Here is a 20,044-nt window from a genome sequence, read left to right on the forward strand (position 1 = left end):
CCAGCAAGCTGCATCATCCAGAGGTGTAGCCACTGAAATGTGGCATTTCAGGGGCTATGCCTATTCATGTTGCTGCATTTCGGCGGATGCTCGTCTGCCTCCACAGTACTCCATGGCGTGTCGTCTGGCACCCGCCAGATGAAAAAGTTTGGGGATCACTGCCCTAAGAGATGAAAGGATTGTCTAAATGATGAAATGGACCAGAATAACTCTTCTGTAATAGCTCCCTGTGTGGACATTCTATTCTGGAATAAAAATCACCATCTTCTGGAATAATTAGCATGATTTATGTATAGCGTATTCTGCAACAGCTATTTCCGTACTGACAAGCCTTAAGTGGCTACAGAGTCAGCAGAAGAGCTGAGATTAGAACTCAAATGTCCTGGCTCTTTTCCCCTGGGCCTAACACATGGCCTCTCATTAAGTATAGGATGGGGAGTGTCATTTTTATTTAGCCATTTTCCATTTCCTCTCTGAGTTTTAGTTTTACTTGGGCATTTTGCCTTTTTATTTTTTATATTTACATTTTCACTTACTGAACATGGTTTGGAAGTAGCCAGAGATTTTCAGCCTTGGCCACTCATGTTGTACAAAAAAGTATTATGTATGTGAAAACACAGCCCTGAACATTATTTCAGAGGCCTTACTTTGTGAAAGAGAGTTTTCAAAGACAAAGCTAAGATGGTATTCCCTATGTTCATCAGTTTCCAGAAGAGCAATTATATTTTTAATAAGAGCAATACTAAAAATCTTAATACCTGACTGACTTTGAATAAGTGTTTTCTTGAGGGTTTACCATTTTAAATAGTGTTCATGCATCAAGTACTTTAAAGGATTAATTAGGCAAACAGATGCAGGAAAATCTTAGTGATTGCACTACCATACTTTTCCGATTTTTTTGGAAGAACATGTAGTTGTCCTTTCATATTGATCTGTAAATCATGAAGACTTAGTGGACGTGATTGCTTTTAAGTGTTGTAGCAAATCTGTGGCAGCTGACTTTTCATTAGATACCTCACATGCGCTGTATTCTCAATGGCTGCTTTGCCCAAGGGAAAAGATGCTCTTTAGCACGCTTTAAGAAGAAAACAGACACATACACATGCTTCAGTATCAAGATCATCTTCTTGGTTATACGCATCTCCGAGATGGAAGAGATGGAAGGAAAAGCTCAAGAACATTCTCTCAATATTGATCAATCCCACCAAAAACTTTGAACTAGTTCACCCGCCGGCGTTAATAATAACTATAGACAGAGTGCATCCCTGTGAGCAGCCTTCTGCGGTACCTTTATGGGTACAACTGCCACAGTGATGAGTAACAGTGCCCATGATGGAATTATCCTTAGGGATCATATCCTATCATACATTAGCACTGAGCCACTAAACTCTGGAAAGGTGTCAGAAAGATGTGGAAGCTAGCTAAAATCCTTAGCCTCCCTGATGAGTGTACTTCAGCATACTATAACAGAGGCACACTAGGTGGGCATGTCACTAAACGAAAAGAGACACACGAAATTCATGGGAGATGGCACAAGTAAGAAAGAAATCCAGTGGCAGTAATAAAAATTTACTAGATAACATAATGGATTTTCTAGAGGCTGCTCTCCACAAAGCTCCTTTACAGCAGGGTAATACGAGTATTAATCTTCAGAAAGTACAGCACGATCTAAGTACAGTCTCCTTAATAGCCCTTGAGAAAATAAATTAATTGATTGATTTTAAAAAAACCCTCCACAGTTACGTGTGACCCTTTGGAATCCCTGGTAATAGCCACAACAGTTGAAGCGTCCCAGGACATGCACAAGTAGAAAGAATGACCGAACACCTGATTAAACAGAAGCCAGAGAAGCACTGATTGACCCGGAGAGCATGACAATACAATTCTGCATCAAAGTGTTTGTTGTTATCATTGACAAGATCATCACTGAGCAGCATTACCAGGAACATTCTGAGTGTTCCTGTATTTGCTTTGAATGATACTGACTGCTCAGCTAATGATACTTGCATTTGAACTGCTCCTGCCAATTTTCAATCTAAGTGCCCAAATCTGCCATCTTTACTGGGGCTGAAAATGGTCCTGTTTTGAGCAATGAGATTTCCGGTGGATTAAGGAATTACTCAATGTAAGGAAGGTATAATCTGATTGCAAGCATCCAAGACCTGAACAAGAGAGTACACTGATGAATTTAAGTACTCCAACTTTGGTTACTAATTACATAGGTTCTTGTTCCAGGCTAGACATTATCAAATGCAGATTGAGATCAACCATAGTGGGACAGAATGAACACAGCCATTTGTTTTAGTAGGATTATTAAAGTCATCAGGCCTGGTTCTTCTCTTGCTCACATCACTGGAACTATACTGACTTCAGTAAAGCTACTTTGGATTTTGAGTGAGTGAGTGGGTGTGCGTATATAGAGAAGAATAAGATCTTCTGAAAATATCATTGCACATTAGTTATTCACACACAATTGTACGTGTCCTAGTTTTTTAAAGACACCTTTCACCATGGTATCTAATTGCCGGTATTTAATATATGAAATGTTCAAAATTATGCTCATACTTCAAAGGGGTTAAGAACACCATGACATCACAAGTTGCTCTGCTAACACGTGTTTCTCTTTCTTATGTATAATAACAAGCAGTCTCTTGGCAAAAGGTCATTACTCTGTGTGGCTTTCCCCCATGTGCAGCTGGGGTTGAAAACTAACAAAAAACATGACAGATACAGGCTGCAGATTTTTTTTAAAATAAGTGCAGATTTGTCCACCAACATTAGACAAATGCATAGGCGTTTAGTGCCCGATCCTGAGCCTACTGAAGTCAACATAAAGGCTCCAATTGATTTCAGTGAGCTTTAGATTAAGCCCGTTAAAGCCTGACTCTGCAAGAAGCTCTGCTCCCATTGTCTTTGCAGGGCTAAATCACTACTTGTCCATGTCTCTTGGGCACTAAAAGATATTAGCGAAACAACAGCTGACAGTATGTGTGTTCGTATGCGCACATTGCTGTGCGCTCCCCACTGTCCCTCCCATTTGGAATGTAACATTTAATTGCTTTTGTTTCACTGGGGTTTGGGTTGTCAAAATGCACACACACAATACAACAGCCAACGAGAGCAATCAGGAGTGACGGGAGAGTTTCAATAAACATGTATTGCACATTCATGGGCAAAGCCTGAATTAAAAATAATAAAGGTCAACGAGTACAACATTGCACATCTGCTACTCACACACATTTTCCCTAAGACTCTTCACTCAGCTCTTAAGTACAGGATGTACTGGGGTGCTGTGTGTGTTGGGGTCTGTAAGACGATGCCATGTAGCATAAATACCATAATATTACAGTTCTTTTCCTACCCAAGTGCTGTTTAATCAATACTTAGATATAGGAGCTTAAATTAATCCTAAATTGGTAGAAAATAAGTTACTGCTGCCTTGGGCTTCCAAGTAATTTTTATTACATCTTTTCTAGTATTTTTAATTAGTTTGTCCATTTGACACCTCTCTGCTCAGACTGCTTGCTGCTATGCAGAAAGCATTACAACTAGGAGACTGAGGTTTTTAAATACATACACAACTAAGAATTATGCACCACACTTCTTCTGCAAAAATAACTAGTGAATCCTGCAGAAATAGGCCAAAAATTTCAATGTGAAATGGACCCTTAAAATGAAAGTCTTGGCCAGACTGGTGGAGTGTTTGAAATGGAACCTGTGTCAAGTGCAATAGCTACTGGCTCACTGAGCTGTCACTCTGAATCCACTAGATTCTTATAACCTGAGGAAGAAAAGCAAAGCAAAGCAAAACACTCAGCATGCACCAAAGCCACCCAACTTGCTGTTACTGTGCAATTACACAGAAGGGCTAACGCAGCTGATTTTGTAGGTTTTTTTAACTGCCTCACATCACCATTGGTAATCTTTCAGAGAGATGTCAGAATCTCCCCTGCAGGCCTCCTCCGCCAGGCTCCACTCTCAATTCTCCATAGTTATGAATCAGCACTTGTCCAGTTCTTTCCACTAGTAATATCCAGTGCTTTAAAACTGCAGCCCCGTTGCTTCCTACCAAGGGGACTGGACTGAGGAATGTTAGTGACGCTAATGATTCTGTCTCAAATGGGCCAGCATCTAACATTTATTAATAAATAAGAATGCAGCTATTATGAAATTTCAAATCATTGCCAAAATGCAACAAAGCTCATGAGACTGCCTGTGCATAATATTTCAAATGGTTGAAGGCTGTTAGCTAGCTTCATTTTTCCAGTAGGTTCTGTGTGCCCTCTTCAGGACTTTTGGTGAAACATATAAAGATGCTACTAGTGAGAATTAGCATCACCTATATACTTAGGGTACGTCCAGACTACCTGCCGTATCAGCGGGTAGCGATCGATTTTTCAGGGATCGATATATCGCGTCTCATCTAGACGCGATATATCGATCCCTGAACGCACTCCTGTCGACTCTGGAACTCCACTGGAACGAGCGGCGGTAGCGGAGTTGACACAGGGAGCCGCGGATGTTAATCCCGCGCCGTGAGGACCAGAGGTAAATCGATCTAAGATACTTCGACTTCAGCTACGCTATTCACATAGCTGAAGTTGCATATCTTAGATCGATACTCCCACACCCAGTGTAGACAAGCCCTTAGGCGATGCCTACACTACAGACCTTACAGTAGCAAAGCTATATCTCTACAGCTGCTCCACTATAAGGTGTCTCATGTAGCCACTCTATACCCAGGGGAGAGAGCATAATTACATCACCCATCAATGAGCAGCAGTAGCCATGTTGGTGGGAGAACATCTCTTGCTGACATAGCACTGTCCACACCGGTGTGTCCATCGGTGAAACTTATGTCAGTCGGGAGGGGGGGGGGACGGGACACGTCTATTTCACATTCCTGACTGACAGAAGTTTTACCGAAAAAAGTGCTAGTGTAGACATAGATTTAGTAATGTACTCGTCTCACAAACGACTTTATGGGTTCAATCCTGCTCCTGTTACACTCAAAGGCAAATCTCCCAATCCCATGCAACAGGTCAGGATCAGATCTTAAACAAAATATGAATTTTCTGAACGTAAAATTCATCTGTCCAAATAAGGAAGCAGAGCCTTCCTGACTGAAAAGATACCCACAGAAAAATGGCACCTTTGTAGTTGGAGGTGAAAGCTGTTGTAGCAAAGAACTTATAACATACACTCACCAGTGGGTTACGCTAGCTTAACTGGTTGGCGCAGGGGCAGGGGCAGGGGTAGAATGAGGCCTGGGCTCCACCCTCTTAGACTAGGCACTAGCCTAGAGCAGCCCTCGCACTTTCCTTGAGTTCAAGGACTAGGATTGTACTAGGGCCCTTCACAGGGAAGCCAGGGATGCTTGTTTCCTGTTCCTGCCTTCTTGCACTGGTGGGAGGCTGAACTTAGCTAGCATGGATCATAGTTACACAGAGGTCACAGTGTGGTTAGTGTCATGTACTTCTTGTATAGAGTTGGTTGCCTGGCTGCTACTAGCAGGTCAGGCTCCTGTATCATATTTACATGGATTACAAAGCTTCCTTCTCAGAGATACACTCCAGATGTGTTCACTATAAGATCTTTTAATGCTCTGCCAGGTATGGCTAAGGTTAGCTTAAATATAGCATTTGACACCCAGCGCCACCTTGTGATTGAACTGTATAACAGAGTTTAGCACTCCATTAGTTAGTTTTACTCTTCAGACACAGGGGTATTTAGTATAATGTACAAACCTTGCTGGTTTTCTATCAGGTCAGCAGTCCAGAAAAACATTTACAGTCTGTCTAGACATCAAAGACGTCTGATTAGATACACTACTGTAAGCGCCAAATAACCTGTGAATAATTTATGTGCAGACAGTGCTGTTAAAATAAGACCTGCCCTCACCCCACCCTGGGGACTTATTGCAGTACAAAATGCTTTCACATTTCTTTTCCCACATAAAAGGCTGGATGAACAGGATTTAATTACTCAGACCATACCTTGTAGCTTTTGGGTCCCAAATAACAATGTCAGCATCAGAACCCACAGCAATTCTTCCCTTCCTCGGGTAGAGGTTAAAGATTTTAGCTGCATTTGTGCTGGTAACAGCTACAAATCTGTTTTCATCCATTTTACCACTGTGCTGCAAAACAGTACATGGAAGAAAACACACTCATTTGTCTGGAAGGAATTAAATAAATTCCTGTAATCAAAAACACATAGCTAAGACCACTACACCACTCAGCCAACACCACACCAATCTTTTCAATAACTATCTATGCTGTATTGATGAGTTTAAATGAAACATGAATATAATACCACTGACACACACATTGTAATGTACATTAGCTGAGTTTGATACAATAATTTTCTTTTAACTTTCCAAAAGTGATACTTCAAAGAGTAGCTGCCTATGGATCTGATTCCAAAGCCAACCGAAATCAGTGGAAAGACCCCATTGACATCAGGTGACTTTAGATAAGGCTCTATAATCCTTCTAAATTTCACCAGTAGCTGCCACATGCTCCAGATAGCTCTAGTAAGTATTAAGATGCAAGAGAAGAATCATTATAACAAGGTGGACATTAAGATGGTCTGTGAATGGGTAACAAGGAGGCAAGACAATATTGAATTGTGCAACACAGAAAGGTGGTCTGCAAATCTTTTCCCTACTGGTATTACTCAGTAAACATTCTGGATTAAATCGTATAGAACAGTGGTGGGCAAACTACAGCCTGCAGGCCGGATCCAGCCCACCAGCCGTTTTAATCCGGCCCTCGAGCTCCCGCTGGGGAGTGGGGTCTGGAGCTTGCCCCGCTCTGGCACTTCAGCCGGGGAGCAGGGTCAGGGGCCACTCCTAGCGGGTCCCAGAAGCAGCTGCATGTCTCCTCTCTGGCTCCTACACATCCCCCCTCTGGCTCTGTCCCCCCCACAGCTCCCATTGGCTAGGAACCACAGGGTGGATCAGGGGTGGTGCCTGCGGATGCTGCCTGGCCGCACCTGCATGTAGAAGCCAGAGTGGAGACATGCCACTGCTTCCAGGAGCTGCTTGAGTTAAGCGCCACCCAGAGCCTGCACCCTGAACACCTCCCCTATGCCCCAACCCCCTTCCCCAGCCCTGATCCCCTTCCCACCGTCCGAATCTCTCAGTCCCTGCCCAGAGTGCCCTGCTACACCTCAAAACCCTCATCCCCAGCCCCACCCCAGAGCCTGCACCCCCAGCCGGAGCCCTCACCTCGCCCCCCTGCTGCCTTCTCTGTTCCAGCCCGGAGCTCCCTCCCACACCCCGAACTCCTCATTTATAGGCCCACCACGGAATCCACAGCCCCCCAGTCAGAGCCCTCACCCCCTCCTGCACCCCAATCCCAATTTTGTGAGCATTCACGGCCCGCCATACAATTTCTATACCCAGATATGGCCCTCGGGCCAAAAAGTTTGCTCACCCCTGGTCTACAATCAAGATTTATGGTGGGGAGAGAAATGAAAGGAAAGAAATTGTGACAGCGTTAATTGCACTGGTGCTTTGGAAGGAGAAAGTTTTAACTATAAAAAAAATCACCATACAATTCTACAAGTATGAAAAGAGAGAGATTTAATGACTAAGTCCCATTTGGTGATCTTTCCTGAAAAGTTACTTTGACCAAGGTGTTTCACTTTCAAAAGCAGCAAATGGTATGTGTGTTTAATGACTCACTTGTATAGTAAATCTGGAGGCAAATTCTGTCCTGATTTACACCCTTGAGAATTCCCCTGACATTACACAGAGTGTAAATCAGGGCAGAATACCACCCAGTGTGTAACATGCATATTTGCTTTGCATCCCAAGTACAGGTTTATAAAATAGATCACAATCAATAGAGAGAGATGGGTGAGCACTTCTTAAGTGATAAATCAATATATTCTGAATGTACATTACCAGCAAGAAATTCAGATTCACCAGGTAAAAGGAGTTCAATTCAAAATTCAATTAAACCAATGTTCTCTAGAGCCTTTAATAGTACTGAATTGGTCAGCGTGTTCTACATTCCAGTGCCCCCCTCACCCAGCATGTGGTAGATAATCAACACTTCTGAAAGCCAGGTCACTTATTTAGATTTCTAGCTTTAGTCATAAAAGTTTGAAAAATGCGACTGCTAGCTTTCAGCTTTTGTTTATAGTCCAAAGGGCCTGATCCTGAGAGGTGCAGAGCACCTCCTTTGAGGGCACTGGATTCTGGAGTCAATAGGAATTGAAAATGTGTTACCAAAAATTGCATTTGGGTCCTTCCTGCTTCATCTAACCAGGTGCCGTAATAGCTACTCTAAGGGATCTGGAAAGCTAGTATTTTTAAGAAGTGACATTAGCTTTCATTGGGGGTATAGGTGAATTTTTCTGCTCCAACATTAGCTTAATCATGAGAAAAAATACTCACCACTCCTTTTTCCCATATGACAGACATCCTGTCCTCTACACCGTTCACTCCATTAGGGATCTTAGTGAAATCATCCTTCCCCAGAGCTTTCTGGCAGATGTCAAAGGTGCAGTTATCAGTCCCTGTCACAGTTAGGTCATCACTATAAAGAAACAAGATATGCCATGAAGTGAAATATGCCACCACACTCCTATGGACATGAGAGCTTGTGGGAAGACTGACTGGCCATGCCCAGCTATCCATCCTGAAAGAACAGCTAGCCCTGCCAATCTGAGTTCAGTTCCTTGCCCCCATGAAGAGTAACTGCTTCCAAATACAGACATTCAGTCCTCCTCTGCAATGAAGTTCTCTCCTACCACACCCCAGGGGAGGCATCCAACTTTTCTCTGCTTTGTTTTAGATATTTCAAAGGCCTTCTGTGTGCAGGTAGCATCCCCACTTTGCCTCAACCAAAGGGACTGGTTCTGCTCTCATACTAATTTTACACCGGTGTTATTGGAGTTCAACGGTGTTATTCCTAATAAACACCAGTGTCAATGAGAAGAGAATCAGGCCCCACATCTTGGACAGATGACTAGAGAGGAGTATAAAAGTATTGCTCAAGCATGCAGAAGCATAATCAGGAAGGCCAAAGAACAACTGGAGTTGCAGAGAGTAAAGGATATGAAGGGTAACAGGAAGGGTTTCTACAGGTATGTTAGCAACAAGAAGGTGGTCAGGGAAAGTATGGGACCCTTACTGAATAGGGGAGGAAACTGAGCAACAGATGATGTGGAAAAAGCTGAAACGCTCAATGCTTTTTTTGCTTCGGTCTTTACAGACAAGGTCAGCTCCTAGACTGCTGCATTGGGCAGCACAGTATGGGGAGGAGGTGAGCAGCCCTCAGTAGTGAAAGAACAGGTTAAAGACTATTTAGAAAAGCTGGACATACACAAGTCCATGGGGCCAGATGCAATGCATCCGAGGGTGCTGAGGGAGTTGGCTGATGTGATTGCAGAGCCATTGGCCATTATCTCTGAAAACTCATGGCAATCAGGGAAGGTCCTGGATGGTTGGAAAAAGGCAAATATAGTGCCCATATTTAAAAAAAGGAAGGCGAATCCAGGAAACTACAGACCTGTCAGCCTCACCTCAGTCCCTGGAAAAATCATGCAGCAGGTCCTCAAGGAATCCATTTTGAAGCACTTGTTGGAGAGGAAGGTGATCAGGAACAGTCAACATGGAGTCACCAAGGGCAAGTCAGGCCTGACCAACCTGATTGCCTCCTGAGATAACTGGGTCTGTGGATATGGGGAAAGCAGGGGAAGTGATATATCTTGACTTTAGCAAAACTTTGGATATGGTCTCCCACAGTATTCTTGCCAGCAAGTTAAAGAAGTACGGATTGAATGAATGGACTATAAGGTGGATAGAAAACTGGCTAGATCATCAGGCTCAACGGGTAGTGATCAACTTCTCGATGTCTAGTTGGCAGCCGGTATCAAGCGGGGTGCCCCAAGAGTCGGTCCTGGGGCCGGGTTTGTTCAACATCTTCATTAATGATCTAGATGATGGGATGGTTTGCACCCTCAGCAAGTTCACACATGAACTAAGCTGGGGGGAGAGGTAAATAAGCTGAAGGGTAGGAATGGGGTCCAGAGTGACCTAGGCAAATTGCAGGATTGGGCCAAAAGAAATCCGAAGAAGTTCAACAAGGACAAGCACAGAGTCCTTGCACTTAGGATGGAAGAATTCCATGCACTGCTACAGGCTGGGGACTGACTGGCTAAGCAACAGTTCTGCAGAAAAGCACCTGGGGATTACAGTAGATGAAAAGCTGGATATGAGTCAACAGTGTGCCCTTGTTGCCAAGAAGGCTAATGGCATATTGGGCTGCATTAGCAGGAGTGTTGCCAGCAGATTGAGGAAAGTAATTATTCCCCTCTATTCGGCACTGGTGAGGCCACATCTGGAGTACTGTGTCCAGTTTTGTGCTCCCCACTACAGAAATGATGTGGACAAATTGGAGACAGGGCAACGAAAATGATTAGGGGTCTGGGACACATGACTTACGAGGAGAGGCTGCGGGAACTGGGGTTATTTACTCTGCAGAAGAGAAGAATGAGGGCGATTTTGATAGCAGCCTGAAGGGGGGGCGATTTTGATAACTACCTGAAGGGGGGTTCCAAAGAGGATGGAGCTAGGCTGTTATGGTGTAGCAGATGACAGAACAAGGAGCAGTGGTCTCAAGTTTCAGAGGGGGAGGTATAAATTGGATATTAGTAAACACTATTTCACTAGGAGAGTGGTGAAGCATTGGAATGGGTTACCTAGACAGGTGGTGGAATCTCCATCTTTAGAGGTTTTTAAAGCCCAGCTGACAAAGCCCTGGCTAGGATGATTTAGTTGGGGTTGGTCTTTCTTTGAGCAGGGGGTTGGACTAGATGACCTCCTGAAGTCTCGTCCAATCCTAATCTTCTATGACCTGAAGATGCTGTAGAATGACAAATGTATCCCTTTCTTTAGATTTGACTTATTTTGTTGTTTCAGGTTTCAGAGTGGTAGCTCTGTTAGTCTGTATCAGCAAAAACAACAAGGAGTCCTTGTGACACCTTAGAGACTAACAAATTTATTTGAGCATAAGCTTTCAGGGACTAAAATTTGTTAGTCTCTAAGGTGCCACAAGGACTCCTCATTGTTTTTGTTGTTTCAGTCACCAATAAAGTCTCAGCTTAAGATTTCTCCTCATGGCTGGTTTCCTAAGGGTTCCTGCAGGACCCCGCAGTCTCTGCCCCTACTTCCTTCTGAGTAAGGGTCATGCTACTGGAGTGAACAAGCCCTAACTGGCACCATGAGTCAGCAGAATTTACTCAGCAGTTTGATGCAGGGTTCAAACTCCTGCTAACCAAAAGGATCAGCCAAGGAGCCGGGCATCCCAAAGTGTGGTTACAGATCCTGCCATCTGATTACACCTTTTCTGTCAACGTGCAGCCTTGCTGCCCCATCACTCATTTGCTAGCAACTTTATTTATTTATTTGAATACAGAAAGTGCTGTAGCTGTGACCCATTAATAAATCATCTAATGAGTCTCATACACAACACAGCAGGACTTGTCACTGATTTTTTGTCTGCTTACTTGACCAGTAAGTTCATGAGGAAATCAGGTGTTGAAGGGTCTGGCCTCAGTGGCGGTCCCATGACATATCCTGCGGCGTGATGCCATTCTTTATGCCAGTAGTGAGTGCCATCTGTGCCAAGACTAGCAGCAATAGGCTCACCATATACTACCTTCCCTGAAAAACAAACATCGGAGTTAATATCATCTTTAAAAAGTATTTAAGGCAACAAATACTGTAAAATGCTGGTTTTGTAGTTTCTCTTCCCTGCTCTTCCTAAAGATGGTGGATTTAAGTTTGAAAAAATATGTATAGTGTCTGTCATCTTAAACTAGACACTAATGTACAGTAGAATACAACATGTAAACTGTAATACAGCATCTCCATTATGAATAAGTTATTGATCATCCTCTGATATGTTTTCTTATGTTGCTTGGTAAAGCTTTTTCAATTATATTCCTGTCAGACATACTATTATTGATTTTTTATATTGTTTGCTTAGTGTGTAGAAGACTTTTCAAAAGGAACATAATCCCAGGTTACATTAAATTATATCAGAGGTCTGGAAGTTTCTTCATAGTGGGATAAATATATCTGGAACGATTGTTCTTCTTGGCATTATAAATATGTAGTGGTATAGGGATAGAGAGAGAGACCTTCCAAGTTTACATTTTTAACTGTCTGAACTACAATTGTGTAACAGGTAATCAAGAGAACAAAACTAACTTGGAGTCATTTTTGAGAGATGTTGAGCTAAAAAAGAGCTAATAAAACTTCTGGTCAACCACAGGGACATTTTTAATCACTGTAACTTTAAAAGCCTTTTAAAAACAAAAAAACAAAAAAAACCCCAAGCCTCACAGGAGAATTCTACCCAGATGTATCATATGAAATTTCAGGAGGAATGTTTCTTTCTGGGGAAGGTGGTAGTACTGGAGTTTGAAAATACAACGATTACTAAAAGCTGCTAGCACCAACCTTAATTACAGAGTGGCTACATCATCACACAATCGATGGAAAAATAAAATTATAACAAGCATTATCAAAAACATTGATGATATCAGATAATTTTAAATGACTTTCACTGGTATTATCACTGCACATTCACTGATAAGGCCCTAGTTCTGGTGACCCTCTATAACAGAATATTGAAATCAAAGATGCAATATATTTGGAGTTTGTAACATTACAGCTGGTTAACTGAAATCGGGTTGCCCAAAATATCATAATGGTTCCAGGTGTGACTGGCTAGTTTCCCTGGTGGGTGAGAATTTTATTCTGCTCTGCAGCTGCCTTACAGCCTGTTTAAAGGAATAAACAGTAATACTTTCTATATATCTATATACAGCCTTTACAAGCATAAATTAATTAACCCTCTCCATATCCTTCTGAAGGAGATAAATATATTTTACAATCCCTATTTTACAAATGGGGTAAAGGAGACAAAAATGGCTAAGCAACTCTCCCAAGACCACTGAAGGTTTCAGCATCAGAGCCAGGATTGAACTCGATAGTTGCTGGCACAATACTATACTTGCCCTTTTCGTGGGGTGACTGGTATCCCGTTGCTGTGGAATTAATGAACCTTCATGGGTGCACTTACAAAGCTTGATGGAAACTTGATGAACTATAAATGTTTCTGTGGTGGAGAGCTATCTGCAAGCTTTGATATGAGCCATAGTAAAACATGACTGCGAGGTTTGAACAAGTGAGGTTCCTAAAGACTGATCCTCTGTTTGGTTCAATGTTTTCTTTGTACATGGGAATGGCACAACACATCTACAGCCAGACTGAAGCATGTAGGATTTGTTTATTAGTAGGCTTGTGTGCCTCGATTCCCATCTGCAAAATGGAGATAATAGCACTGTCTTGTCTCAGAGTGGGGGTGTGGGGAGAAATACAATAAAGGTTTTGAGGTGCTCAGATACTGCCTACCATAAGGAGAGCTGGTCAGGAATTATTTGGATGTAATAATTTTTCACAAAAAAAAAGAGAAAGAAAAGAAAAAGGGAAATCACCATGTATCAAAGCCAAAACTCTTATGGGGAAAGCAGCAAAGAATCCTGTGGCACCTTATAGACTAACAGACGTTTTGGAGCATGAGCTTTCGTGGGTGAATACCCACTTCCTCAGATGCATCTGAGGAAGTGGGTATTCACCCACGAAAGCTCATGCTCCAAAACGTCTGTTAGTCTATAAGGTGCCACAGGATTCTTTGCTGCTTTCCCCATAAGAGTTTTGGCTTTGATACATGGTGATTTCCCTTTTTCTTTTCTTTCTCTTTTTTTTTGTGAAAAATTATTACATCCAAATAATTCCTGACCAGCTCTCCTATATAACAGAATGAATCTATATATCTATTATACTTATGTATACTTGTATAGTACACATGTTTATGATTAGAGCTGGGCTTTTCTGTCCCACCATTTTTTCCCCATTCTGCATCATGGCAGGAGGAGAGGTGGGAAGAGAGAAAAGAAAGCCATAGGCTGGTGGGTAGGACACTTGTGTGGGACTTGGGAGTCTGGAGTTCAAGTTCCCTGTTCTGAACCTGAGTCCCCCAAATCCCAGTTCTGTGCCCAAACCCCTCCACTTTGTATCTCTATGGCTTTGAACAGAATTTCCTATCCTGGACCTGAAAAACCTGTCCTCACAAGTATCAGAGGGGTAGCCGTGTTAGTCTGGATCTGTAAAAGCAGCAAAGAATCCTGTGGCACCTTATAGACTAACAGACGTTTTGGAGCATGAGCTTTCGTGGGTGAATACCCACTTCCTCAGATGCATGAGGCTTTCTTTTCTCTCTTCCCACCTCTCCTCCTGCCATGATGCAGAATGGGGAAAAAATGGTGGGACAGAAAAGCCCAGCTTTAATCATAAACATGTGTACTATACAAGTATACATAAGTATAATAGATATATAGATTCATTCTGTTATGACAGTCAAAGAGCTTAGACCCATATTAATGAAGCTAAGCCACAGAGTAAATTGATACATTACTACAAACAGGTTACAGTATCCACACAGACGATTGCATGGCTCAATTTCTATCATTTTTCTCTGGCCCACAAGATTGTTGGGAAAGTTCCCACCTCACAGGTGTGAGTTATTATCCAGTGCTCACAGCACTACGCAGTATGAGGGAAGGATGTTGCACTGTGACAAGTGCTACCCCAATTTAAGGTCTCCTCTGGAGGGCAACTTCTGTTTGTGGCTCTCCCAGTGGAAATTAACTGTCCCCTCACCCCTTCTGAAAGGGATAAGGCATGGCCTCACCAACAAGCTAGATCTTAATAAACCAGATTTTGATGTCTGTGTGACTGTTTTATTTGCACATAGACAGTCACTGCATTACCGGTAATTCATATAATTCATTTATTTGTGAATGTCTGTGAGATGACACAAAAAAATCTCATTCATTCAATGTCAAGATAATCTAGTGCCACCAGTTCACAGGGGCTGAAGTTTTCAGAGGTGCAAGCAGTGCCTTTCTTTGGTGCTTGGTTATCCTTTTAATTTATATTCTCAGCAGGTGTTGTGCCATTCCTCAATTGCTTTGTGAAGATTAGGTATACAAAAATGCTGTCTGACCATTTTTAAGTTTCGATCAATCCCAATATGCCTGCAGCTATTGGTGTAGGGCTTCTAGTTTTGTTCTCCAGCCACACTAGTTGCCAGATGGTTTCAGCATCTTTCAGGACACAGATATTAGTAATCTTCTCCCATTGGCTCAGTTTGCTTTGCTTTGTCACATATTGGTGAATGTTATTTTTCTCATTATTACTTGGTCTTTAACATGCAGAGTTTTAAGCTTCCAATCCCATTTATCTAATTGTGTTTTGGAGTTAGGCAAAGAGAGGAGGAGAAAGATACAAAGAAAAGAAGATGGGAACTGCAGGACTCTCTTCCAAGATCTAAGCAGTAGATCCTTTGTATTATACCCATTTATTTTCAAATGTTAAAGGATGGGATTCTGCACTGCCTTCTAAGAGGCACAGCACAAAATTCACAGCCATGGTTTGGGGTTGCGGGGGGTTTGAGTTTAGGCCACATGTGTGCTCTCCCAATTCTGGTCTGCCACATGTATTTTGCCGCCCCAAGCACGCCAGTCGGGCGGCTTTTGGCAGCACGCTTGCGGCAGGTCCGCCGGTAACGCAGATTCGGTGGCATACCTGCAGGAGGTCCGCCGGTCCCGCGGCTTCAGCCTACCCGCAGCCGAATTGCCACCAAAGCTGCAGGACCGGCGGACCTCCCGCAGGCATGCCGCCAAAGGCAGCCTGACTGCTGCCCTCATGGCATCCAGCACACCGCCCCCGCGGCTTGCTGCCCCAGGCACACGCTTGCTGCTCTGGTGCCTGGAGCCACCCCTGGCCACAGGGGCCCAACAGACCTCCGATGGAACAGACATTTTTGAGGGTTTGCTGAGGTTACAGCAGCCTGTCTTCAGCTACCTGTGGGGGCAGCTCCACCTACACATTCAACCTGCAACACTCTTCTCCCACACTCACCATGCCTCCTATCCTGGGTCTTGTGGCGCAGTGCTTACGCAAAGCCTGTCCCAGGGGGAATCTCCCCTGCTGGAGCTGGCGCAGCAGCAGAGGAGAGAATTCCTTCCAAAGTGAACTTCACTGTGAACTACCATGAAAAAAGCCTGAAAAAATGGCACTGTGGGGTTCCTTGATTGTCTGCCAATAGTTCCATATCTCGTTTACAAGTGCACAGATGTTTTCAGTTCTCAGCCCAGCACACTCTGGGATGCATGAGTCAAGCTGGTTCTTTCTGGCTCATGTATCATCACTCATGATGACGTTTCTGCAATCAGAACATAACCCAAGGTGCTCCCATGAGTGGGAAGGAGCATAAACCTGCAGATTCATTTTCAGTAATGGCCTTGAATCTAGCATGCTGCAGCTTCACCAGGTTAAATTTGGACATTTTTGCTGATTTTACTATTTCTTGCATTTCATTCTGACTATGACTCACTGAATGTAGTGGTAAAATAATATTAGAACCTGCCTTAAACCAACAAGCAAGAACATTCTGAGGGAAGGCTCTATTAGCTCAACCTGCTTGTGCCTATAGACACTATACTGGGGTAGTGCAGTGACAAATCAGACCCATAATACCTTTGCATTTGTCACATTTTCTTTTATTTAATGAAAAATACTAAGCAGGAAGCAAGCCCCTTCTGGTCTTTTTGACTGTTTTTTGCTGTACTTTAAAGTCTGTTCTGTTTCAAAATAGCTGTGGTTCTTAGTTGTCTCTTCATTAAACATTTAGCTGGGCTGGCACTGGCTGCTTCCACATGAAATGGTCTATCACTAAGCACACTGTCTGCTTCAGATTTATTGTCAAACTCTCTGCAGTTCAAGGAGAGGTATAATCTTGAGACCCATCAACTGAAATCATGTCACATTGGAAGATTTGATCCTTGCATGTTGTTTACTGGGATACAATTTTCAGAAGCATGTAAGTGACTTAGAAGTCTAAGTCCCATTTTCAAAAATGAGATTTACCCATCTGCAATTCAGAGGCTAATCTGACCTGTCAATGGAACCATAGCTGGAATAGTCTTCAAGGGCTTTATTCTGTATGTTTAGTCCAGCAATCGTCTTACTCTATAGTGATATTCTGTTTATAATTTGGTCAATTCTGGTATGTTGTTTTTGGATCAATCTTTTAAAAATCCAGGGGGCTGGATTTTTTAATTGGTTAAAATCCACTCTCAGGCCCTATCTACACTAGAAAGTTTTGTGCTTTAGCTATAGTGGTACTTCTCCCACCCCCATAAAACATGGACACAGTTATACCAGAAACAAAGTGCTTACTGTATATTGGTATAGCTATTCTGTAGGGGAAGCGGAATAAGCTATACAAATAACCTTTATACCAGTACCCACGCTGGGGCTTTTACTGGTATAAACTATTTCACTCAAAAAATCCACACGCCCAACTGAAGTAAAAGTTTTTCCGGTAAAACTTTTAAGTGTAGGCCAGACTTCATTTCTCTCATGTAAACCTGGAAAAACTCAATGAAGTAATTCCAGATTTCTCCAGGGTAGCAGGAAGCAGAATGCGATCAATTTGTTCTTTGTGCCTAGTCACCAGTAATCCTACATGGACTCCAAGACATACATATAACATGAAGGAGATCTTGTAAGTGTTACAGGTTCTGCAGCATTACAGAATTCTGTATTGACACAGCATAGTCCAAAACACCTTTTTCCCCCTCATCAGGCCTTTACATTTGCTTGTCAAAATTTCTGCTTTCACCAGGATATTTTGACTGATTTTGCAGTTTCTTGTATTTGATTCTGACACCACTTCTCACTGAATGAATTTACAAAGGCATACAGTAAGCTGGATTCCACATTGCTACCAAGAGTGTCACCTGGTGGACAAATCTAGTTTAGCACAGTATCGATAATTGCTGCTAAATAAGATACAGGTAAAAGATTCTTTTACATATTTGAATCAATAAGACAGAATCTTATTAGAATACCATAATACATTGGCTATCTCTAGTATGTCTACACTTCAAAACAGGATGTGGGTAAACATTACTTTAATCCTATATGTAACAATATTACTGTGTACTTCTATTATCTCAAAACACTTTAAAGAATTTAATCAAGCCTAAAAGGTAGACCAGTATCCAAAATGTATAGACAGGGAAACTGACGCATACATGGATCAAGCTGGATCAAGAGGGAAGCCAAGTGGGATCTGAAAAGACGAGTAATCCATAAGGATTTCGGCCCCTTCCATTGTGGTTAGAGCTGTGTGAATAGCTGATTTTTCAGTTTGCTGGCAGGTCAGAAACTATGGAAAAATAATTTCATTCAGGTCAACGAAAACCAAAATCCTTCAACATTTTTGGTGAATCCAAAAGGTTGGAAAAGTTTCACATCCTGTTGATTGACATGTTTTGGTTTGAAGCATTTTTTGAACGTTGTTTAAATGTGAAGAAAATGACAGGGGCGACAGAACGTCCCTCCCACTTTATCCCAGTGGGGAGAGCACTCACCTGGGATGTGGTGCCTCAGGTTGGGCATCCAAAATTAGTGGGCACTTTATCAAATACTGGCGTTATCCAGCCTGTTTGTGACATCCCTCGACTTGATTAAAAACCAAGTGCACTAATAATTCAGACCATCAGTGCAAGGGCCAGACTAAAGCTTTTGTACACAAGGGCAGCATGGAGTAAATGTCCAGGCTACCCTCAAATGCTCCTGTTTCCTGCTATCGGAATTCCTCATATACCAAATAGATAGTGAAAATTAAAGAGAGATTTTCCTCTTGCAATTAAACAATCTGTTTTATTTTTATTAAAGGAGCAGCTGACTCAGAATTTCACTGTAGTTGTATATCTCTGTGCCATGACATAGTGACCAGCTGTATATGTCTAACACACAGAGGACAAGTACACCCAACCTCTATATACTGCTCAGAGCTATTAGTTCTCTCCCCTCCAGCAGCAGCTGACAATGCCCCTACCCACCTCCCGACTATCATCCCCACCCTCAGTCCCCTGACAGGAACCCCAACTGAGGAGCCAGCTAAGACACCTTCCTGCAACCATCCTTCAACAAGCATAACCATTACTCTCATGCCCTGGACCAAGCATGAATATGCAGGAGGGCAGTTACCTTCTCTTCGTGCATTAGCTATCACCTTTGCTGCAGATTTGCTCATTACATGAACGACATAAAGAGGGCAGTTCACTGCGTTTGCTATGGTGATTGCTCTCAGTGTGGCTTCTGCTTCCACCTCTTCGGGACGACACAGTTCATGTCCCTCAGGGCCAGTTATCCCCAGTGCTAACATCTTCTTTGCACCCTACAGACCACACAAGAATACATATATGTTAGCCTTGCTTTAATTAGCAGTGTCAATTATATAAGTGCAGCAGTGGTTTGGCCAACTTAGCTGTCAGCTGATCTGGGTTCTAATCCAGACACTGCAACCAACTTGCTGTGTGACACTGAATAATTCACTTAGGATGGGATTTTCAAGAGCACTCAGCACTGGCCTACTTCTGCTCCCATTGAAGTCAAAGGTCAGACTCCAGTATTTAGGGGTGTGATTTCAAAAATGCCTAAGTGACTTAGAAGCACAAGTGCCACTGGCTTTCAAAGATGCTTAGGTGCTTTTGAAAAGCCCACCCTGAACATCTATGTGCCCGAGTGGAGCAATCAGTAGCACAGATACTTACCCACATTATAAAGATACTTAACCACCTGTGTAAAGTACTTTGGGGATCTAGGGATGAAAAGGAGCTAGATGAGCATAAAGAATTATAATTTGCATTGTGTTATAAGAGTTTAAACACTCACTGGTTTGTAGTTTAGTGACAAATGCATTCCTTATTGAGGGACTCTGAAGACCATTCAACTATTCCAGCCAAAGATACTTCAAGAAACTCTGAAAACACTAGCCAGCATGGGCAGGAGTTTAAGTCATAGCGTGGTGCTTAGGTGAAGACATAGAAGTTATACACCAGCACTAGAGTAAGCAGAAGCTACATATAGATACAGGGATCT

General features: G+C 42.7%; 1 protein-coding gene across 4 annotated transcripts in view; it reads right to left on the reverse strand.

The window, feature by feature from the left end:
* DPYS (dihydropyrimidinase) overlaps positions 1 to 20,044 on the reverse strand; it is a 50,249-nt gene that overhangs the window by 14,471 nt on the left and 15,734 nt on the right. For all 4 annotated transcript variants that reach the window (XM_030553688.1, XM_030553685.1, XM_030553687.1 and 1 more), the window contains 4 exons: positions 19,151 to 19,340; positions 11,524 to 11,680; positions 8,408 to 8,549; positions 5,997 to 6,139 (listed from right to left, as the gene is read on the reverse strand). In XM_030553688.1, coding sequence (XP_030409548.1) covers positions 5,997 to 6,139; positions 8,408 to 8,549; positions 11,524 to 11,680; positions 19,151 to 19,340 — 632 coding nt within the window. The remainder of the gene's footprint in view (positions 1 to 5,996; positions 6,140 to 8,407; positions 8,550 to 11,523; positions 11,681 to 19,150; positions 19,341 to 20,044) is intronic.

This window comes from Gopherus evgoodei, chromosome 2 (assembly GCF_007399415.2).
Source record: "Gopherus evgoodei ecotype Sinaloan lineage chromosome 2, rGopEvg1_v1.p, whole genome shotgun sequence".
NCBI classification, from domain to species: Eukaryota; Metazoa; Chordata; order Testudines; family Testudinidae; genus Gopherus; species Gopherus evgoodei.